General features: G+C 45.7%; 1 protein-coding gene across 8 annotated transcripts in view; it reads right to left on the bottom strand.

The window, feature by feature from the left end:
- LOC144330659 (disco-interacting protein 2 homolog B-like) overlaps positions 1-19,690 on the bottom strand; it is a 174,431-nt gene extending 154,741 nt beyond the window's left edge. For 4 of the 8 annotated variants that reach the window (XR_013396994.1, XR_013396996.1, XR_013396993.1 and 1 more), the window contains exons 1-3: positions 19,502-19,690; positions 15,242-15,368; positions 13,751-14,559 (exon numbers count right to left, since the gene is read on the bottom strand). Coding sequence is in view for 1 of the 8 variants with exons in the window: in XM_077942900.1 (XP_077799026.1) it covers positions 13,751-13,852 (102 nt within the window). In the remaining 7 variants the exon portion in view is untranslated. Of the gene's footprint in view, positions 1-6,889; positions 7,825-12,423; positions 15,047-15,241; positions 15,369-19,501 lie in introns of those variants that run through there. The other 4 variants (XR_013396995.1, XR_013396992.1, XR_013396997.1 and 1 more) reach the window with 4 other exon arrangements.
- Positions 19,691-19,720: the final 30 nt, after the last annotated feature.

Genomic DNA, 19,720 nt, shown 5'->3' on the forward strand with positions numbered 1-19,720 from the left:
TACACCCACCCAGTGATACTGTTCTTAATGTACTCCACCTCCCACCACCAGGGATATCAGTCCTAATATCCAGGGGAAGAGAGGATAACATTATGCCCTATATCACAGGGGAGTGTACACACCCTCTGTGATGTTGTTCCTAGTATCCAAAGGTAGAGACGATGATATTACTGGCCATATCGCAGGGGGTGTACACCCTTCTGTGATACTGTTTTTGACATTCAGTAGGGGAGAGGACAACATTAATCCTAATATCACAGAAGGTGTACGGACCCCTGTGAGGTAGACCCTAATGTACAGGGGAAAGAGAAGACTATTGCTCTCAATATCTCAGGGGCTGTAACCACCCTGCCCCCTGTATATTGTTCCTAATATGCAGCGAGGTGGAGGCTCATAGTACTCCCAATATCCGAGAAGGTGCACTAATATCCAGCGGGAAAGAGGCTGATTTTACTTTCAATGTCGCAGTGGGTGTACACAGCCCCCAACCCTAGGATATCATTCCTAATATCCAGGCGGGAAGAAGATGACATGGCTGACAATATCAAAGTGGGTGGACACTTCTTCAGTGATATGGTTCCTCTTATTCAGGGGGTGAGTGGATGATACTACTCCCAATAAAGTACGAACCATACAGCCACCTTGGGATTTTGTCCTTAATAACCACAGGGGAGATGTGATATTACTACCAGTATTGCAAGGGGTGTACACCCCTCCTGTGATACTGTTTCTTATATCCAGGAAAGGAGAAGATGGTGTTAGTACCAATATTGAAGGTATGGACAGCCCCCATGGGATATTGTTCTAAAGATACAGGTTGAAAGAAAATGAGATTCCATCCAATGTAACAAGGGGTGTACACCCCGCCTGTGATATGAATCCTAAAACCTAAAAGAAGAGAGAATGACATTGCTTCCAAAAACACACAGGGTGTACACCCACCCTGTGATATTGTTCCTGTCATCTAAAGGAAGAGATGATGATACTACTCCCACTACCGGAGAAGGTAGACACCCCCCTGTGATATTGTTCCTCGTAACTTGTGGGGGAGCATGATATTACTTCCAATATGACAGTGGCTTGACACCCAATCTGTGATATTGCTCCTAATTTCCATTAGGTAAAGTATGATGTTCCTGCCAAGAGAGTAGTGGGTGTACAGTCACCCTGTGATATGTCTCCGAATATTCAGGGAAACACAGGACATTACCCTAAATCTCTGAAAAAGTGTACACCCATTATGTGATATGGTTCCTAATATCCAGAGGTGCAGAGGGTGGTATTCGTTCTCCGATCGCAGGCTGTGTACACACAACCTGTGAAATTGTTCCTAATATCCTGAACAAAAGAGACTGCTAATAATGGACACACATTGCAGGGGGGAGTAATTGGCTCTTAGATCCACATCGCGGGGTGGTGAGGCACCCCCCGCCATATGGGGAGTAATAGCAACCCCCTCTCCCCCCCCGCCAGCTATTATGATCCACATCGCACGGCAGTTCAGGACACCAGCCCTGCCCCAACCTTAACCCAGACAGTGGGTGTCATGGGACCACTTCAGGGTGGGTGGCAGCTCAGCTCTAAGGCATCCCTGCTGCCAAAGACCAACTGTTCCTGCTAGTTTGAATATGGCCACAGGGTCTCTGTTGGTGAGACAGATGACCATGAGGCAGACACCCTGAAATCTAGCACGACAGAGCTCAAAGCCCCCATGAGAGGCACCATAGCACGCAGACTTTGCAGACATACTAGCGAAGGCCACGGCAGGCCCTGAGTGAGGAACAATCTGACCAAGATCCTGGGATCCTGCTGCACAGCCCTTAAACCAGGGACTGGAAACTGTTTCCCTAAAGAGCCAGGAATCAGTATTTTCAGCTTTGCCAACTGATCTTTGTCTCAAGGATGCAACTCTGCCATGGCTGCACGACAGTAGCCTTCTGCAGGTGGCCTGTGAAGAGATGGGCATAATTGTACCCCCATAAATCTTTACTTATGGACATGGAAACTTCTCAGTGTCATGAAGTGTTATTTGTTTATTTGTTCAACCATTTGGAAATGTAAAATCCATTCTTGATTCACGGGCCACAAGAGCAGGCAGAGACAGGTTGCCCCTTGCCGACCTCTGGAATGATTTTAGAGAAGGAAATGACAGGCTGGGCCAGTGCAGCCTCCTCACAGCAGATTCGCTGCAGGAGGGTCCTTCTTAGCAACCACTTCTCATCCTTCATCGTGGCTTCAAGTGCAGTTCAGGTGGAGAAAGAGAGAACAGAACTGGCCTCAGCAACAAGAAGGAAGGAGATGCAGGGTCAAGCAGCTGTGTGGATCGATCACGCTCAACAGTCACACCAAGCGGAGCATAGGCAGGACCAGACGGGGGGGCCGAATTGGAGGCTCCCTGGGGTGGGGGACCTCTGGGTGAGCAAGATTCTCTACCTAAAACTCATATAGAGATTCTACACAGCAGTAGTTAGAGGAAACACACACTAAGAAAAAGGCCAAAATAAAAATAGGACACCAAGTTTGGCCAACTGGGTCTCACAAGCCAGTAGGTAAGAAAGCCCAAGTGGGCCCACCAGAGGAGCTGAGGGTGGGTTCCTGCCTGCAGGGGGACTGGGACACCCCATTCCCACGGAGGAGGACCCAAGCTTTGGGGAGGAAGCTGTCAGAGTCACCCAGTGAGCTATCAGAGCTGGAGCCACAGAGCAGGTGAGGAGCCCTGGCCACGTCCCCGTGCGGGCTGAGAAGCTGGGGTGGGGGCACACCCCCACGGGCCGATGCAAACTGTGGACCGCGGGCCCTCCTCCTGCTCAGAGGATGCTCAGCTCCCAAGGGACCACCTAGGCCTGGAACCCAGGGACACACCACCTGACCATCATGCCCAGGCCTCCTGGACCAGGCAATGTCCAGTACAGGCAGGCAGTCTGGGCTTGGGGCCAGGACAGGGGTGGATATCCTGGCCTCCTTCTCCCTACCAGCTGGGCTGGTTGCACTGTAGTTTTGGTTCTGGCAACATATTGCTGCCCACGTTGGCCACACCAGTCCCTGGCTCCCTGGCTAGGCCCACTGCTGTCCAACTCACCTACACAGGCCCCACACACCCAGTGCCCACCAGACTCCTGTCAGCCAGGAGGACTCATGCTCATCCCCTGAACTATCCGTGGGAGCCTGCATCCCACAGGGACCCACAGTTCAGGGCAAACCTCCATGGGGGCCTCTAGGTTGTGGTGGTAGGGGCGGGGAGGCGTTGACCTCCAGCCCTCCCATCCTGGCCACTGTGTTTTGTGGGGATCATTCAGTCCTGGGAGCTTCCTGGGGACCCCAGAAGGAAGATAACGGGGTGGTCATGGCATCCTCAGCCCCAGGCTCTTGGCCCAAGTGCAACAGTCTTTCGATTCTGGTTTGATCTGGGTGGCAACAAGAGGTCTTGTCATTCACACAAGGATTTGTTTCAATATAATTCATCAAGGGACTGTGGAGGACACAGATCAGCCTCCAGGCTCTGCACTGGTGACTTAGCCAGTGCAGGCTGGGGAGTGGAAAAGCTGACCCCTGACCTCCCCACCTACCCTGCCCACTGGATGCCAGGAGCGGCCAGGGATCCCTGACTTCAGGCAGAGGCAGGCAGCACAGTTGCTGCCTCCTTTGATCCCATCCCAGGGTCCACAGGGCCTGGAGAAACCTGGCAGGGGCTGAGTTGGGAGAATCAGGCAGGGGGATGCCAAGTGAAGAATGTGAGGGACTGGGTATGAGGGGCACTAAGGGCACAGGGTCTGCTTCCCCTGGGGAGATGGCAGTGAGACATGGAGTAGCCAAGCCTCCGCAGGCACCACCCTGCTGCCAGGCACACGTGGTGCCCATATCCACCCCAACGGCTGCAGGAAGGTTCTTCATCAACAAAAGGGGAGGACGCACCCACACCCACATAGGCATTGATGCCCACACACATCAGAGAAGAAAATTACTGCTGCACTCAAGGTGTGGGGAAAGGGTCAATGTCCCCTTCCTCCCCGTGGTGGGTCCAAAATTACCTGCTCCTGCCAGCACCCCCACCCCCAACCTCAGAAGCTGCTGACCTCCACCACAGTGCCATGCCACGTGCCAAGAACAGCTCAGGGGTATATCCCAAAGGGTGCTATCCTGGAGTGGCTGTGCTGGGCAAGGGACATGTTTCCTAGTCACAGAGGTTTTCTTTCTTTACCGCTCACCGGCCCTGTGCTTCGGTTTCTCCCACTGTGGCACAGTGTAAAAATCCCATCTTGAAAGCTAGGAACCCAGAAAGGTCACCACACCTGGTGAAATGGGGGGTGAAACTCCCTGCCTTGGACCTCTTGCTCCAGGACTGATATCCATTGGGACATAGCCAGGCCAGCATCCTAGGGACAGCTGCATTCCTTGCCTGGGGAACCTTGCTCCCAGTTAGGGATCACTGGAGTTGAGGCCCCTAATGGATTGGGGGAGGCACAGGGGTAGAATGCAGGATGGAGGTAGCCCCATCATACACGCTTGTGTAGACCCCAGAAAACAAGCATTGAGTTCAGACTCTTGTCTGAAGCTGGCCACCTGAAAGTATTCGGGCTTTGGGGTGTGACGAGGGCCTGCAGTCAGGGAACAAAGTATGCTGGTTTGGACACGCAGGAGGTTCTCTGCAGCTCTCTCAGGTACAGGGTATGTTGTTAAGTATATGCTTTTAAAAACCCTAGGAGGAGGGGGCACCCAGAAGGAGCCCTGAAGTCAAGGGCAAGGTCCAGCCTTTCCACCTCCCCAACTGAAGACATGCTGGAGGACAATTCTCCAGAGTTTCACAACAAAGAAGAGAAAAAAGAAATCAAAAAGACTGGAGGATGGGCAAGCTAATGAGGGCTTACTGGGATTACCCTGCCTAATCCTCAAAACAAGCCTTCCCTATCTGTCCTCTAGGCCAGGTGAGGAAACAGGTCACAGTAGGACATTCAGACCCTGGGCAGGCAGCTGGCAGCCTGGAGCCCAGGAGGTGCAAACACATTTTTACTAAGGCACATCCTGCACAGCCCTAAATCCATTCAACCTTGAGTCAATAGAGCACATGCTTCTGGGAGCACAGAGTTGGGGCTAGGGTTACAGATTAACAGCATCTCAAGGCAGAAGAATTTTTCTTAGTACAGATCAAAATGGACTTTCTTATGTCTTCGTCTTTCTACATAGACACAATAACAGTCTGATCTCTCTTTCTTCCCTACACACACAGTGTCACCACTGTGTGTCAGCCACTGGGGGACAGGCTTCAGCTTACATCCACCTTCCAAATTCCACCCTCTCACCTTGGCAGAAGCTGGCCAGGAATTGGGGCTAGTGGATGGGTGGGGTCTGCAGACGACACCGTGTTCAGGTCCCCACGACGGCCTCACACATGGGTGGTGGCCCTGCAGTTCCAGGTGTCACACACACGCCAGCCCCTGCTTGGGCCCTGATCTTTGAGAAGGGGGAGCAGCAGAACCTGGGCACTGGCCCCACAGTGCCACTCACACCCACAGATGATTCTCCACACAGGCATCAGGTCTCTGTCCTGGCCACCTACCTCCGCAGAGCCTCAGCCCTTTCCCGGGACTCACGTGGTCCTTCCTCACATGTAGCTCTGGAAGGATGCATTGTTCTGTACCCAGGGGCTCTGAGGTGACAATGGCCACGGTCATGCAGAGTGCAAGGGCACTGGCTGGGTGCCCATTGTGGGGACCCTGACTGCAGCACTCCCAGACAATCATCGGGCATGCTGGCCCCCAGGCTTAACTAGGGCACCAGCGGTAGGAGTGCACTGCTATGGACTCTGCAGGAGGAGGACAACTGTCACCGCATCTTTATGTTCTCCTACTGGTGTCACTCTGTGCTTCTCATCTCCTGGTTGTAGGATTCAGGGCAGAGTCTCTGAATACCTTGTGAGAAACAGCAGAGTCCAGCAGAGAAGAGGAGAAAAGCCCAGCTGCAATGATGAAAAAATGGAAGGTGTGACATGGGCCTCCATTCAGATTCTGTATTTAATGAGGTCTTCCAGAACACCTGCTCTCATTAGAAAACACTTCAAATATATGTGTGTGTGTGTGTGTGTGTGTGTGTGTACATTTTAATATATATACACACACATAGTATTTATTTATTTATTTAGTTAGTTAGTTTTTTTGAGACAGAGTCTCGCTCTATAGCCCACGCTGGAGTGCAGTGGCATGATCTCGGCTCACTGCAACCTTGCACCACCATACCTAGCTAATATGTTTTTTTTTTTTTCTTGAGACAGAGTCTTGCTCTGTCACCCATGCTGGAGTGCAGTGGCACAATCTCAACTCACTACAATTTCCACCTCCTGGGTTCAAGCTATTCTCCTGCCTCAGCCTCCTGAGTAGCTGGGACTACAGGCGCCTGCCACCACGCCCGGCTAATTTTTTGTATTTTTAGCAGGGACGCGGTTTCACCATGTTAGCCAGGATGGTCTTGATCTCCTGACCTCGTGCGACAGAGCGAGGTCACTTGGGCAACAGAGCGAGACTAAGTCTCAAAAAAAAAAGAAAAAGAAAAAGAAAAAAGAACAATATAAGCCAAATTCACTCAAAAGAAATAAAAACAAGATGACAAGTCAATGGCACTGAACACAGAAAATCAACAGAAGAACTCAATAGAACAATAGCTGTTTCTTCATAAAGATCAACAAAATTGGTAACTATCAAGCCAGACTAACAAAGAAAAAAAGAAATCATACAAATCACTCTAAGATGAGTATAAAAGTAATGGCAGTTTTGCATTCTTGGAATTTGCTGTTTGATACTGGAATACCCTCTTAAATAAACGTGGTTATGTTATTCATCATTCTAATGGGCATTCCTTGCCTTTTTTTTTTTTTTTTTTGCTAATGACTTATTACTTATTTATTTTAGACTATGAAAATGATGTCAGACCAAAAAGCAAATTCAAGCGACTTTCTTATTCGAGTTCAAAATGGGTCCTAAAGCAGGGAAGACAACTCACAATATCAACGCATTTGGCCCAGGAACTGCTAATTAATGTACATCGCAGTGGTTCAAGAAGTTTTGCAAAGGAGGTGAGAGCCTTGAAGATGAGGAGCGAAGTGGGCAGCCATCGAAAGTTGATAACGACCAATTGAGAACAACCACTGAATTCCATCCTCTCACAGCTACATGAGAAGTTGGTGAAGAACTGAATGTCGACCATTCCATGGTCATCCGGCATTTGAAACCAACTGGAAAGTTGAAAAATCTTGGTAAGTGGGTGCCTCATTAGTTGACCAAATATTTTTAAAAACATCCTTTTGAGGTGTCATCTTCTCTTATTCTATGAAACAACAATCAACCATTTCTTAATCAGATTGTGACATGCCACGAAAAGTGGATTCCATACAACAGCCAGCTCAGTGGTTGGACTGAGAAGAAGCTCCAAACCACTTCCCAACGTCAAACTTGCACCAATAAAAGGTCATGGTCACTGTTTGGTGGTCAGCTGCCTGTCTTCTGATCCACTACAGTTTTTGAATCCTGGTGAAATTATTACATCTGAGATGTATGCCAAGCTAATCGAAGAGATGCACGGAAAACTGCAGCACCTGGAGCCGGCACTGGTCAACAGGAAGGGCCCAGATCTCCACAACGCCTGACCACATGTCATACAACCAGGGCTTCAAAAGTTGAATAAACTGGGCTATGAAGTTTTGCCTCATCTGCCATATTCATCTGACCTCTCACCAACCAACTACCACTTCTTTAAGCATCTTGACAACTTTTTGCAGGGAAAACAAGTACACAACCAGCAGGATGCAGAAAATACTTTTCAAGAGTTCATCCAACCCTGAAAGCACAGAATAAACACGTTTATTTCTCACTGGCAAAAATGTATTCATTGTAATGGTTTCTTTTCTTTTTCTTTTTCTTTTTTTTTTTTTTTTTTTTTTTGACAGTCTCACTCTGTCACCCAGGCCAGAGTGCAAAGGTGCAATCTCGGCTCACCGCAACCTCTGTCTCCTGGGTTCAAGAGATTCTCCTGCCTCAGCCTCTTGAGTAGCTGGGATTACAGGCACATGTCACCACTCCCGGCTACTTTTTGTCTTTTTAGTAGAGACGGGATTTCACCATGTTGGTCAGGCTGGTCTCAAACTCCTGACCTCCTGATCCGCCTGCCTCAGCCTCCCAAAGTGCTGGGATTACAGGCGTGAGCCACTGTGCCCAGCCCATTGTAATGGGTTCTATTTTGATTAATAAAGATGTGTTGCAGCCTAGTTATACAAATTTAAAATTCATGGTCCAAAACCACAATTACTTTTGCACCAACTTAACACTTTAAGAATTAAAAGAAGCCTTTATATTAGAGAGCCCGTGGATGATAAAATCATAAAGAATATTACAATCTCCATAACCCACAAACTTGGTAACTTAGACCAACTGGATGAATTAAAAGACACATCTATTAATACTAAAACACAGGAGAAATAGGTAATCTAGGCCGGGCGCGGTGGCTCAAGCCTGTAATCCCAGCACTTTGGGAGGCCGAGACGGGCGGATCACGAGGTCAGGAGATCGAGACCATCCTGGCTAACACGGTGAAACCCCGTCTCTATTAAAAAAATACAAAAAAACTAGCCGGGCGAGGTGGCGGCGCCTGTAGTCCCAGCTACTCGGGAGGCTGACGCAGGAGAATGGCGGGAACCCGGGAGGCGGAGCTTGCAGTGAGCTGAGATCCGGCCACTGCACTCCAGCACGGGCGGCAGAGCGAGACTCCGTCTCAAAAAAAAAAAAAAAAAAAAAAAAAAAAAAAAAAAAAAAAAAAAAAGAAATAGGTAATCTATATATATTGATATCTATTAATAAAATGGAATCAATACCTAATAACCTTACAGAAAACGTATATATTCCATAAATCTGACATTCTGTCATGTTATTCTAACTGGTAGGATTCATGGATTTCCATTTTGATAAGAACATAGGTGAGTCTCACACACTTAATTTTAGTGCTCATTGGTCAGAAAAGCCATGTCCACTATAGGATACTGCGGAGCGATGCGTTATGGAGAATTTAGGCAAGATAATATGATTTTCAGAGTTAAAGGAAGACAACCTGATTTATGTACAGTAATTCCTCATAATATCATAGGGGATACCATATTTAAACTTTGGGGTATCCCCAGGTATAATTCTTATTTGAGCCACCTGTGAATTTCAGACACGGAGGCTTCCCAACTTTGGTGGCTTTCAATGAATGTGGAAGTTAACTCACAACCTATTTTGTGGAGGCATAAAATTCAATGAGCACTCATTTAACCTTTTATTTTAAATATTATTTTTGTAAACTTGCATTTCCAATTAGTTGAAATTTTAAACCTGTTTCAGTTCTTATCCACTTTTTTTCTTTTTCCCCCTGAGACGGAGTTTTGCCCTGTCACCCAGGCTGGAGTGCAGTGGCATTGTCTCAACTCACTGTAACCTCCGCCTCCCAGGTTCAAGCGATTCTCCTGCCTCAGCCTCCCGAGTAGCTGGGATTACAGGTGCCTGCCACCACGCCCAGCTAATTTTTGTATTTTTAGTAGAGATGGGGCTTCCCCATGTTAGTCAGGCTGGTCTTGAACCCCTGACCTTGTGATCTGCCCACCTCGGCCTCCCAAAGAGCTCGGATTACAGGCCTGAGCCACCGCATCCGGCCTCTCCACTCTTTTTAGGTGGAGGGGAGTAAGGGTTTCTTGGAATTAGGAGGAACTCCCATGTACCCAACCCATTTGGGTAAATTTCTTCCTTCAGAGTTTTTCAAATCAGCCATCACCATTGTTAAAGGCCTCCCACATGGTAATAATTGTGCTACAGGGTTGTATAAACATGAAGTTTATGTTTGGCTGAATGAACCTCCTTGCTGTGGCACAAGGGGGCCATAGGTGTTTTCACCAATTATGAAGCGGGTTCACTGTGCAATGGCTACCAACTTTTCTGAGCACAATGAGGCCAAATACATTCATAGATAAATTCCATGAAGTGAATTTATTACTTACAAATAGCAAACAAAAGACAACAGAAGTCTAGGATTCAATGTGAACCACTACCACAAGATCAGGAAGGCTACCCAGAGCAGATGGATGGAGTTTTGACTATAAATGCTTCACTTGCAATACAACTGAGGGACCCCAGAAAGAAGCCCACATTGAGTTTTCTCCCAGGATGTGGTTTGCTGGACACAAGCGTTAAAGGCCATTCTGTTTCGAGCAGGGACTATAACAGAGCCTGGGCTGTTCTGACCAATGTCACTTGATTATCAGGATATTGCCTTCTCAGCATATCATACAGTAATCTTGAGAACTACCAGTAAGAAAGGGAGGAAAATGGACCTGCACCTTTAAAACTGAAGGATCAGGATATTTGCTGTGACAGAGGCACAGACAGTAGCGACAGAGTATTCTTGTGAGCCATCTACTAGTTCTCTTAACCGGAGCGTGGCACCAGACCACTTTTCTATTTCCTTTCAATGGAAACTATTTCAGAATTTTTGAATTTCTACATCTATAGAGTTGTGGCACATGATCACTGGCAGTGTAGACTCTCTGCATCATTAAAGGAAAGAGTTCAGAAGCCCATCAACCCACATTGGAGGAGACCACCTAATCCTCCAGAGAGTGTCACTCCATCTTCCTGGGGTTAGCTCCACATGCAGTAAGGCCACTATAACTAAGGCCGTCAAGACTTGCAGTCCGAAGATGAGACTTTTGACATGCTGATAAGCAGCAGTTATAAGAAAAGCCCACACACTGGTCAGGAATTTTTCAATGAAAGCAGCTGAGACGCTTCTTCATATGCTTCAGTAGGGGCTAATATCAAACTATTTCTTCCCATTTTCTTTACTCAGCAGTGCCTGAACCATGAGGCACCATAGATGTACACCTCATCAGGAGGGTGTATGGTACAGCAGCAAGGGGAGCAGCAGCACAAGAAACAAACAAGGCCACTACTTCTGCTTACATAATAACTATTGTCTTGGAGTGTAAAATAATTAATAATGTTCACATGGCTGCCCTAAGCACACAGAGATGGTGACCAGAGCAGATGCAGGGACTGCAGAGATACAGCCTGATTCTTGCTAATTAGGACTTAAGTGTTGGCTTATGTGCTGTGCTTTTGTGCATTCATAAGCCAGGGCCTCAAAACTGCCTGCTGAGCACAGGCCAAAGGTCATGCTGGGGTGCAGTTAAACATTGATGTCTAGGAGATGAGAGCATTTTAGTGTGGAAGAAGATGACAACACCTGAAGACCACAAAACACTGTGCAGACCAAAGGGAACGCCCATCGTCAGCTCACGGTTCTGACCCAGGTGACTGCTGATGTGTTACTGAACTGTCAGCCCACAGCAGGTAGGTCAAGTTGAGCTGGTGTCCTGCATGAGGGCTGATCCATTCCATTCGTGTTGCCAATTGTTTCAATAGCGTCTCATGCACCCCACTGGTGAGGAAGGAATTAGCACCCTATGTTTACTGGCACCGTTAAACACGTAACATCTATTACTAAACAGATAAGCCAGACATCAGTTATTAATTACATACAGGAGGATGGTGTAAGCTCCCACAGGCCCAAACAGGGATTAACTTGAGCGCAGAGAGTGGTATAACATTAAAAAAGTGAGGATATTCCTTTGTTTTTTTTTTTGGACACAGAATCTCGCTCTGTCACCCTTGCTGGAGTGCAGTGGTGTGATCTCGGCGCACTGCAAGCTCCGTCTCCTGGGTAAACTGTATGTACTTAGGAATTAATACCAACTCATTATTAGCAAAAAATAAGTATCTTTACATCAAGAGTAGTTTTTCATTTAATAAAAATAGGTGGGATGTGTATAATGGACAAGGGATAATCAAAATTTGCCAAATGAGGCTAGTAAGACAATCCCAAGAATTCACAATCATTATTCACTGGTCCATTAATCACAGGACAATACATACAAATGAAACTTACCTGACCGGGCGCAGTGGCTCATGCCTGTAATCCCAGCACTTTGGGAGGCCGAGGCGGGCAAATCATGAGGTCAGGAGTTCAAGACCAGCCTAGCCAACATGGTGAAACCCTGTCTCTACTAAAAACACAAAGAATTAGCTGGATGTAGTGGCGTTCACCTGTAGTCCCAGCTACTCGGAAGGCTGAGGCAGGAGAATCGCTTAAACCCAGGGGGCGGAGGTTGCAGTGAGCCGAGATCGCACCACTGCACTCCAGCCTGGGCAACAGAGTGAGACTCCATCTCAAAAAGAAATGATAATGAAATAAAAAAATTAAAGTTACCTACATATTAGAAAAACATCCAAATTAAACCATGAATCAGCACATTATCAAATGAATACACAAAAATTCTACCAACAGACTTAAGAAAATATCATTATCTATGAAATTCAAGTACTACTGCTTAAAGAACATTTACAGAACTCTCACCTCAAGGTTTCCCTGCAAAACAAGGTGAAATGCATACTCAAGACTCTTTAAGAATGGGCCACTGATAAAAACAATATACTTGTAACTTGTGTAACATTTCATAGATTTTTTTCAAGCACTGCACGATAATTAATTTGCATCAGGCTTTCCAAATTAGAAAAGCTTCACTTATAGAACTTCTTTCCAGTGGGAGTTTTCACACGGCTTTTCAAGTAAATGTTAAAACTGAAAATATTCTTGCAGTTTCTAAACTGTTAGAGTTTTAATCCTGTGTACGTTCTTGTATTTACAAGGTCCAGCCAGCTACAGCGTGCATTTTCATATGTCCTTGAGTGGGTATGAGAGAAATGAAACACTCAAACATTCTGGACATTCATAGGGTTTTTCTCAGGAATGAGCTGATGTCTTCAAATGGAACTAATACAACCGAAGGCCTTACCATAAATTTAAATTCAAAAGCCTTTTCTCCACTCCGAGCCCTCCCAAATCTTCAGGAAAATCTGAAGGCTTGACCACGTTTCCTACATTCTTAAGGTTTCTCTGCAGTGTGAGCTCTTTCATGTTTATGAGGGAATGGGAAAGAGTAAATGTTTTACCACATTTCTTACATTCAAGGGGATTTATTTATTTATTATTTTTGAGATGGAGTCTCACTCTGTCGCCAGGCTGGACTGCAGTGGCACAATCTCGGCTCCCTGCAACCTCCGCCTCCTGGGTTCAAGTGATTCTCCTGCCTCAGCATCCTGAGTAGCTGGGATTACAAGCATATGCTACCACACCCAGCTATTTTTGTATTTTTAGTAGAGACGAGGTTTCACCATGTTGGCCAGGATGGTCTCCATCTCCTGACCTCGTGATCCGCATGCACAGGGCTTCCCCCCAACCCCCCGTGGCCTTTTATGTCCTTGAAAAAGAACTAAGACAACTGAAATGTGCCACCATGCCCAGCTAATTATTTTCTTTGTTTTTGTTTTGAGACGGAGTCTGCCTCTGTCGCCCAAGCTGGAGCGCAGTAGTGCGATCTCGTCTCACTGCAAGCTCCACCTCCTGGGTTCACGCCATTCTCCTGCCTCAGCCTCCCGAGTAGCTGGCGTGAGCCACCGGGCCTGGCATTATTTTATTTTTTGTAGAGACGGTTTCACCACGATGCCCAGGTTGTTTCACATTGTTTTAATCCAGGCTGGTTATGAACTCCTGGGCTCAAGCAATACACACTCCTTGGCCTCCCAAAGTGCTGGGATTATAGGCTGAGTCACTACACCCAACCTCTATATCATGACTTCTTTAGAGGCGCATAAGGTAACTAGAATGAGAGTGTAGGCTTTACCTCATCTCTTACGTTCATAGGGTTTTTCTCCAGTATGAATTCTTTCGTGGAGGTGAAGGGAACTGAGGCGACTGAAGGCTTGGTCACATTGTTTACATTCATAGGGTTTCTCTCCAGTATGAGTACTTCTATGGTTACAAAGGGAACTCAAACGACTAAAGGCTTTGCCACATTGTTTACATTCATAGGGTCTCTCTCCAGTATGAATGCTTCCATGGTCATGAAGGGAAGTGGAACAGCTGAAGGCTTTATCACATTTGGTACATCTCTCTCCAGTGTGAGTCCTTTCATGCATCTTAAAACAAGAAAATCTGAGTGTTTTCCCACATTCCTTACATTCGTAGGGTTTCTCTCCAGTGTGAGTTCGTCCATGTATTAGACAAGAACTGGAAACAGTGAACGCTTTACCACATTGTTTACATTTATAGGGTTTTTCTCCTGTGTGAGTTCTCTGATGTCTTTCAACTGAATTGAGAAAATGAAAAGCTTTCCCACATATCGTACATTTATAAGCTGGATTTCCACTGTGCATTATCATGTGTCTTCTAACACCTGGAACAGAAACAAAGAGTTTCCCACACTGTTCACATTTATATTGCTTCTCTCCATATGGTTTGTATCCTGAGTGAGCTAGGATGTGCCTATTAAGGAGGGAATGATGTACAAAGACTTTTCCACAAATACTGCATTCACATTGTTTTAATCCAGTAGAAATGTTCGCATTCAGATCAAGATTTGGAATGTGGCTGACAACTTGTCCATACTGACTACCTTCTTTGCTTTCACGCAGTCTCTGTACCATATGATTTCTGTAAAAAAAATGACAAGCACATTATTATTGGTTGGTTTAATAACTTTCTACTCATTCATAGGTTTTCGACTTACACTGCTACCAATACTAGGGAAAATGCATTTTTGTTTTGTTTTGTTTTTGTTTTTGTGCCATGACTGAATTATTTGAAAGTAAATGGGCTACTACTGAAAACACAGCTACCACCTGCATGGCTATGACCAAAATAGTAACATTCATATACACAATTTTGTAGTACTATTTTCAAGTAAACTGTTTTCCAAACACTGACTGCTACACTGATGTACGTTACATTTTGGGTGAAATTTTTCTAAAAGGAAATGAATTTCAAGTGACTCTTATTTGCTTTGATTGCTTGTTTTTAAATTCATGACATGCTAAGATTCCTTCAGAGGACTTTATTTCCTCTCCTCGGTGCAAATTATCTTGTATCTTTCCCAAGGTTTTTGAAGTGATCTTCAATATTCTGGTCTTTCCGTTTTTTCCTAAAATGCAGATGCACAAAATTATCATGAATTATTTCAAACTATAGAAACATTACTAGATTTCATGTCCATTGTACACAGTGCCCATGCCTGATTTATTCACCAAATCATTCCCTTGCCCCATTCCAAATCACAAATAGCACTGATGATAGGGAAATGCTTCTGTAATTAAGTGAAATGTGTTGTCATTCTTACCTACAGAAGCCAGGTTCCTGCAGGTTTCCTGCATCACTTCTCTGGAGAGCTTCTTCTGAGAAGAATCTAGCAAAGCCCATTCCTGCTGGGTAAAGTTCACAGCCACATCCTCAAAAGCCAGGGAGTCCTAAAACATTCCACACATGTGGACAGAAGGATGAGTGAGACTGAGAGCACTGGGAATGTATACTCAATTCATAAGCTGTTTACATGATTCTAAAATTTCCAAGCATTTATTCTATGACTTGATTGTCCCAACTCTTACTCTGTTCACACATACTCCCTCCCACACAGCAGTACTAATGCTAGAATTGAACTATTCAAAAAGGCAACAGCAAAGTAGAAACACCCATCTCATTTGAGAATCCAGGGAGTAAGATTACGATATGCTGCTAGGAGTTACCTTTTAACTTCACTTTGTACATTTCTAGTATCTGTCATACTAAAGTCCTACCTGATGTGCATAAGTGAGTTAATATTATCAGTCCTGAGACTACTTATTCTTAAAAATGCCTGTTCGCAAAGTTCAATCTTTGTTTGTATTAGGAACTTACATTTTGAAAGGGATTCCACCAACCCAAGTAATAAGAATGACTCACTGCATCTAAATGGCTTATGCAGTATATTTTCCAAAACTTATTCTGCTGAAAGTCTATTATTTTGTGTCACTGCAGTGGTGCTTAGGGAACCAGACACAGAAACACAGTCTGAACACTAAGTGTTCAATGAATTTCCCTGGTAGACAATATTTTACATGTGCTGTCACTTGTTAACTGTGGAAGTGAACCCATTCCACGTGATTACACCAAGAGAGAATAGGCTTATTAAATTTAATTGAGTAGTAAATAAAACCAATAATTGATATTTAATAATACTAATACAACAATTTTTCAAATTTCTGTTGCACAATATCAAGGCAGAAAGGAATAAGAGGAAATAGGACACATGCTTTTTAAAATGACATTAATGTCACCACTTCCAGATGCTATTCCTACGAAACCACATAAATTCCCAAATCAGGTGGTTTTAGGCAAGAAAAGCTACTCTTTCATATGTAGTAAAAATGACCAATGTCTAATCATTTTTAGTCACCTAAAAAAAGAGTGATGGCTTGTCTAACATACTTTTAAGATTTTCAAACAAAAATATTCAGGACAGCACAGTGTTAGCAGAGAGATGAGCAAGCAGACCAAAGGAAAAAAAAGTCTTAATGACCCAGCATCTATATGGAAAGTTGAGGAATGATAGAGTAGGCACTATAGAATAGAAAAAGAAATTACATGCACTTTAAAATATGAGGCAAACCAGGCTGGCATCTACTTGAGAAAACGTATTGCATTCTTCTCTATCCCCTGAACACTAATCATCTTATTATATATTCAAATACAAAAGATAAAACCAGAATACTTTCAGAAGTCACAGGAAGATTTTTTTTTAACGAAAGATTAGGCAGAATTTTTTTTATGTAAGAAAGAAGTGATAAAGGAACATACAAACTCAAACATATTAAAATTTAGGGAATAAAAAGAAAATAGAGTGGGCCAGGCGTCGTAGCTCACGCCTATAATCCCAGCACCTTGGGAGGCTGAGGCAGGGGATCACCTGAGGTCAAGAGGTTGAGACCAGCCTGGCCAACACGGCAAAAATCCCGTCTTTTTGTTGTTTGTTTGTTTATTTGTTTTTGAGACAGAGTCTCGCATTGTCCCTTGGGCTGGGGTGCAGTGGCAAGATCTTGGCTCACTGCAACCTCCACCTCCCAGGTTCAAGCAATTCTCTTGCCTCAGCCTCCCGAGTAGCTGGGATTACAGGTGCCTGCCACCACGCTCAGCTAATTTTTTCATATTTTTAGTAGAGACAGGGTTTCACCATGTTGGCCAGGCTGCTCTGGAACTCCTGACCTTGTGATCCGACCACCTTGGCCTCCCAAAGGGCTGGGATTACAGGCATAAGCCACCGTGCCAGGCCTAAAACCCTGTGTTTACTAAAAATATGAAAATTAGCTGGGTGTGGTGGTGAGTGCCTATAATCCCAGTTACTCAGGAGGCTGACACAGGAGAATCACTTGAACTCGGGAGGCGGAGGTTGCAGTAAGCAGAGATGGCGCCACTGCACTCCAGCCGGGCTACAGAGCAAGACAGCATCTCCAAAAAACAAAAAACAACACTCAGACACCCAGATAAGAGGATACACATGTGTCCACTGTCATAAACTCTTCACCAAGCTACAAGAGGGGAACTGACATTTTGGTAAATCTTTATAAATCATCAATTTATCTATCACACTTTTATTTCACCAGTAGCATTTACAAAGCTAAGTCCTACAATTCCATTTGAAATTACCCTTAAAAAGAACAGACCTTTAAAACTTACTACACTCACTCTGGGGAAGAAATAAATACGAATTTTTAGCAAATGAAATACATCATTTTACCTTGCCTCTTTGGAAATAGTATTTTTATCTTTCAAGCTGTACTGACAAAATGTATCTTACAGTCAGTGAAAACCTGAAACTCAAATAAGCGGACAAGCCTTTTCAAGGTAACAAACTCAGGAACAGGCAGTGCTGACTCCAACACAGATCTTTCTAAGTGTCACGGCAGGCCATTCTATCCCTCGGGACACCCATCCTGTCCAGTAAAGTACTCAGTGACCACCTAGGAGGCACTGGCACTGCTCTTTGTCCTCCTGTGGGCCTTAAGTGCATTTTAATATTCAGGTTCTTGCACATCCTCTCTGGGGTGGGTTTTCTTTGTCCTTTGGGACGGTTTTTCTCTCTTCACAAGTCTGAGACAAGCTAGAGAGCAGAAATCATTTCTGCCTTTTCCTCTCAATATCAGCATCCAATTGGCAAACCATCAATGTGTCTTCGAGGAATAATAACTCGGGCTGGAGGAATAATTTTAATGACCTTTCATGACATTACATTGTATTGTCCATTAATTTTAATGTCCTAAAATTTTAATGACCCTAAGGGATCACCATTTTAGATGAAACTATACCAGGAGATTCCTCTAAGGCCAAGAGCATCCAGCTGCTCCCCTGAGAGACTCTACCCCCTACCTCAGGCTGTCCTTGGGGATGAGATGACCCCAGGGCTGATACTCACTAGACCCTCCAATACACATGGCCACTGTGGGTATCCTGGGTCATCCCCAGACAGTTCTAAAATGCCAGGACTAGGAAAAGACAGGAGAGTGGCTGAGGACACAACACCCTGTCAAGTTTTCACGGGGGACCTCAACCTAAAGACATTTTGGTAATATGTACACTTAGGAAAGATGAAAAGAAGAGAGGCACAAAGATTTTTTTTACAGTAGAGTGTCAGATGATTTATTCTCCGCTTTCCTCTCATGTAAAATGTTTGGAAACAGAAAAATATTTTGGCCAAGGTGCCTCACGCCTGTAATCCCGGCGCTTTAGGAGGCCAAGGAGGGTGATCAATTAAGGTCAGGAGTTCGAAACCAGCCTAGCCAACATGGCGAAACCCTGTCTCTACTAAACATACAAAAATTAGCTGGACGTGGTGGTGGCGCCTATAAGACCAGCTACTTGGGAGGCTGAGGCAGGAGAATCGCTTGAACCCGGGAGTCAGAGGTTGCAGTGAGCTGAGACTGCATCATTGCACTCCAGCCTGGTGACAGGGTGAGACTCCGTCTCAAAAAAAAAAAAGAAAAAAGAAAAAAAAAAATATATATATATATATATGTGGGTATATGTGTATATATATGTATATATGTGTGTGTGTATATATATGTATGGTATGCTTCCTCATTCACCTTATCAAAGCCTCTCATTTACGCCCCTCCCGTGAACCCCAAACCACAAACCATGACTGCCGTACCCGTTTATGAATCGCGTTTGCTCAAACACGCCGTTTAACGTTTTAACAAAGCCTCAGGTTAATTTTAGGGGGAGAAAGGTGGGACCGGAAGCTCCATGAACCACAGCTCCTCCCACGCTGGAACCACGCACACCGAGTCGGGGCTCTCCCGGATCACCCTCCCGTGGTCACCGCACTACCTGGGTGGGGGGGCGCGGGGTTCCGGAGAGGGCTCCGGCCGGCGGAAGTGGCGCCCGCAGGTACAGACAGGACGCAGGGGCCCCGCTGCCCGCCCCGCCCGGCCCTGCACAGAGGGGAACTGAGACCCGGCTGCGCCCGGCGACTTGGCCCGCAGGGCAGGTTCCGCAGCCCATGGCTGGTTCCAGCAGGTTTCACCCAGCCCTCTTCCCCACTTCCGGAAGCCAGGCGCAGTCCACTCACCGTTCCTCGGCTTCCCGGGTGTCCCGGCGTCAGCTAGGGATGTCCCAACACCCGCAGGTCACAGGGTGGCAGAGGCTGCTGCAGAGCCACCGGGGCTCCCAGAGCCAGGAAGTAGCAGCGGAGACTCACAGAAAGAGCCTACGGTGGCGAAGGCGAGACAAAGCGCCCGCCAGCCAGATCCCGGAAGCCGCCCTCTCCTTTCCGGCGGCGCGCCTGATT

Source organism: Macaca mulatta, chromosome 8, assembly GCF_049350105.2.
Source record: "Macaca mulatta isolate MMU2019108-1 chromosome 8, T2T-MMU8v2.0, whole genome shotgun sequence".
NCBI lineage: Eukaryota > Metazoa > Chordata > Mammalia > Primates > Cercopithecidae > Macaca > Macaca mulatta.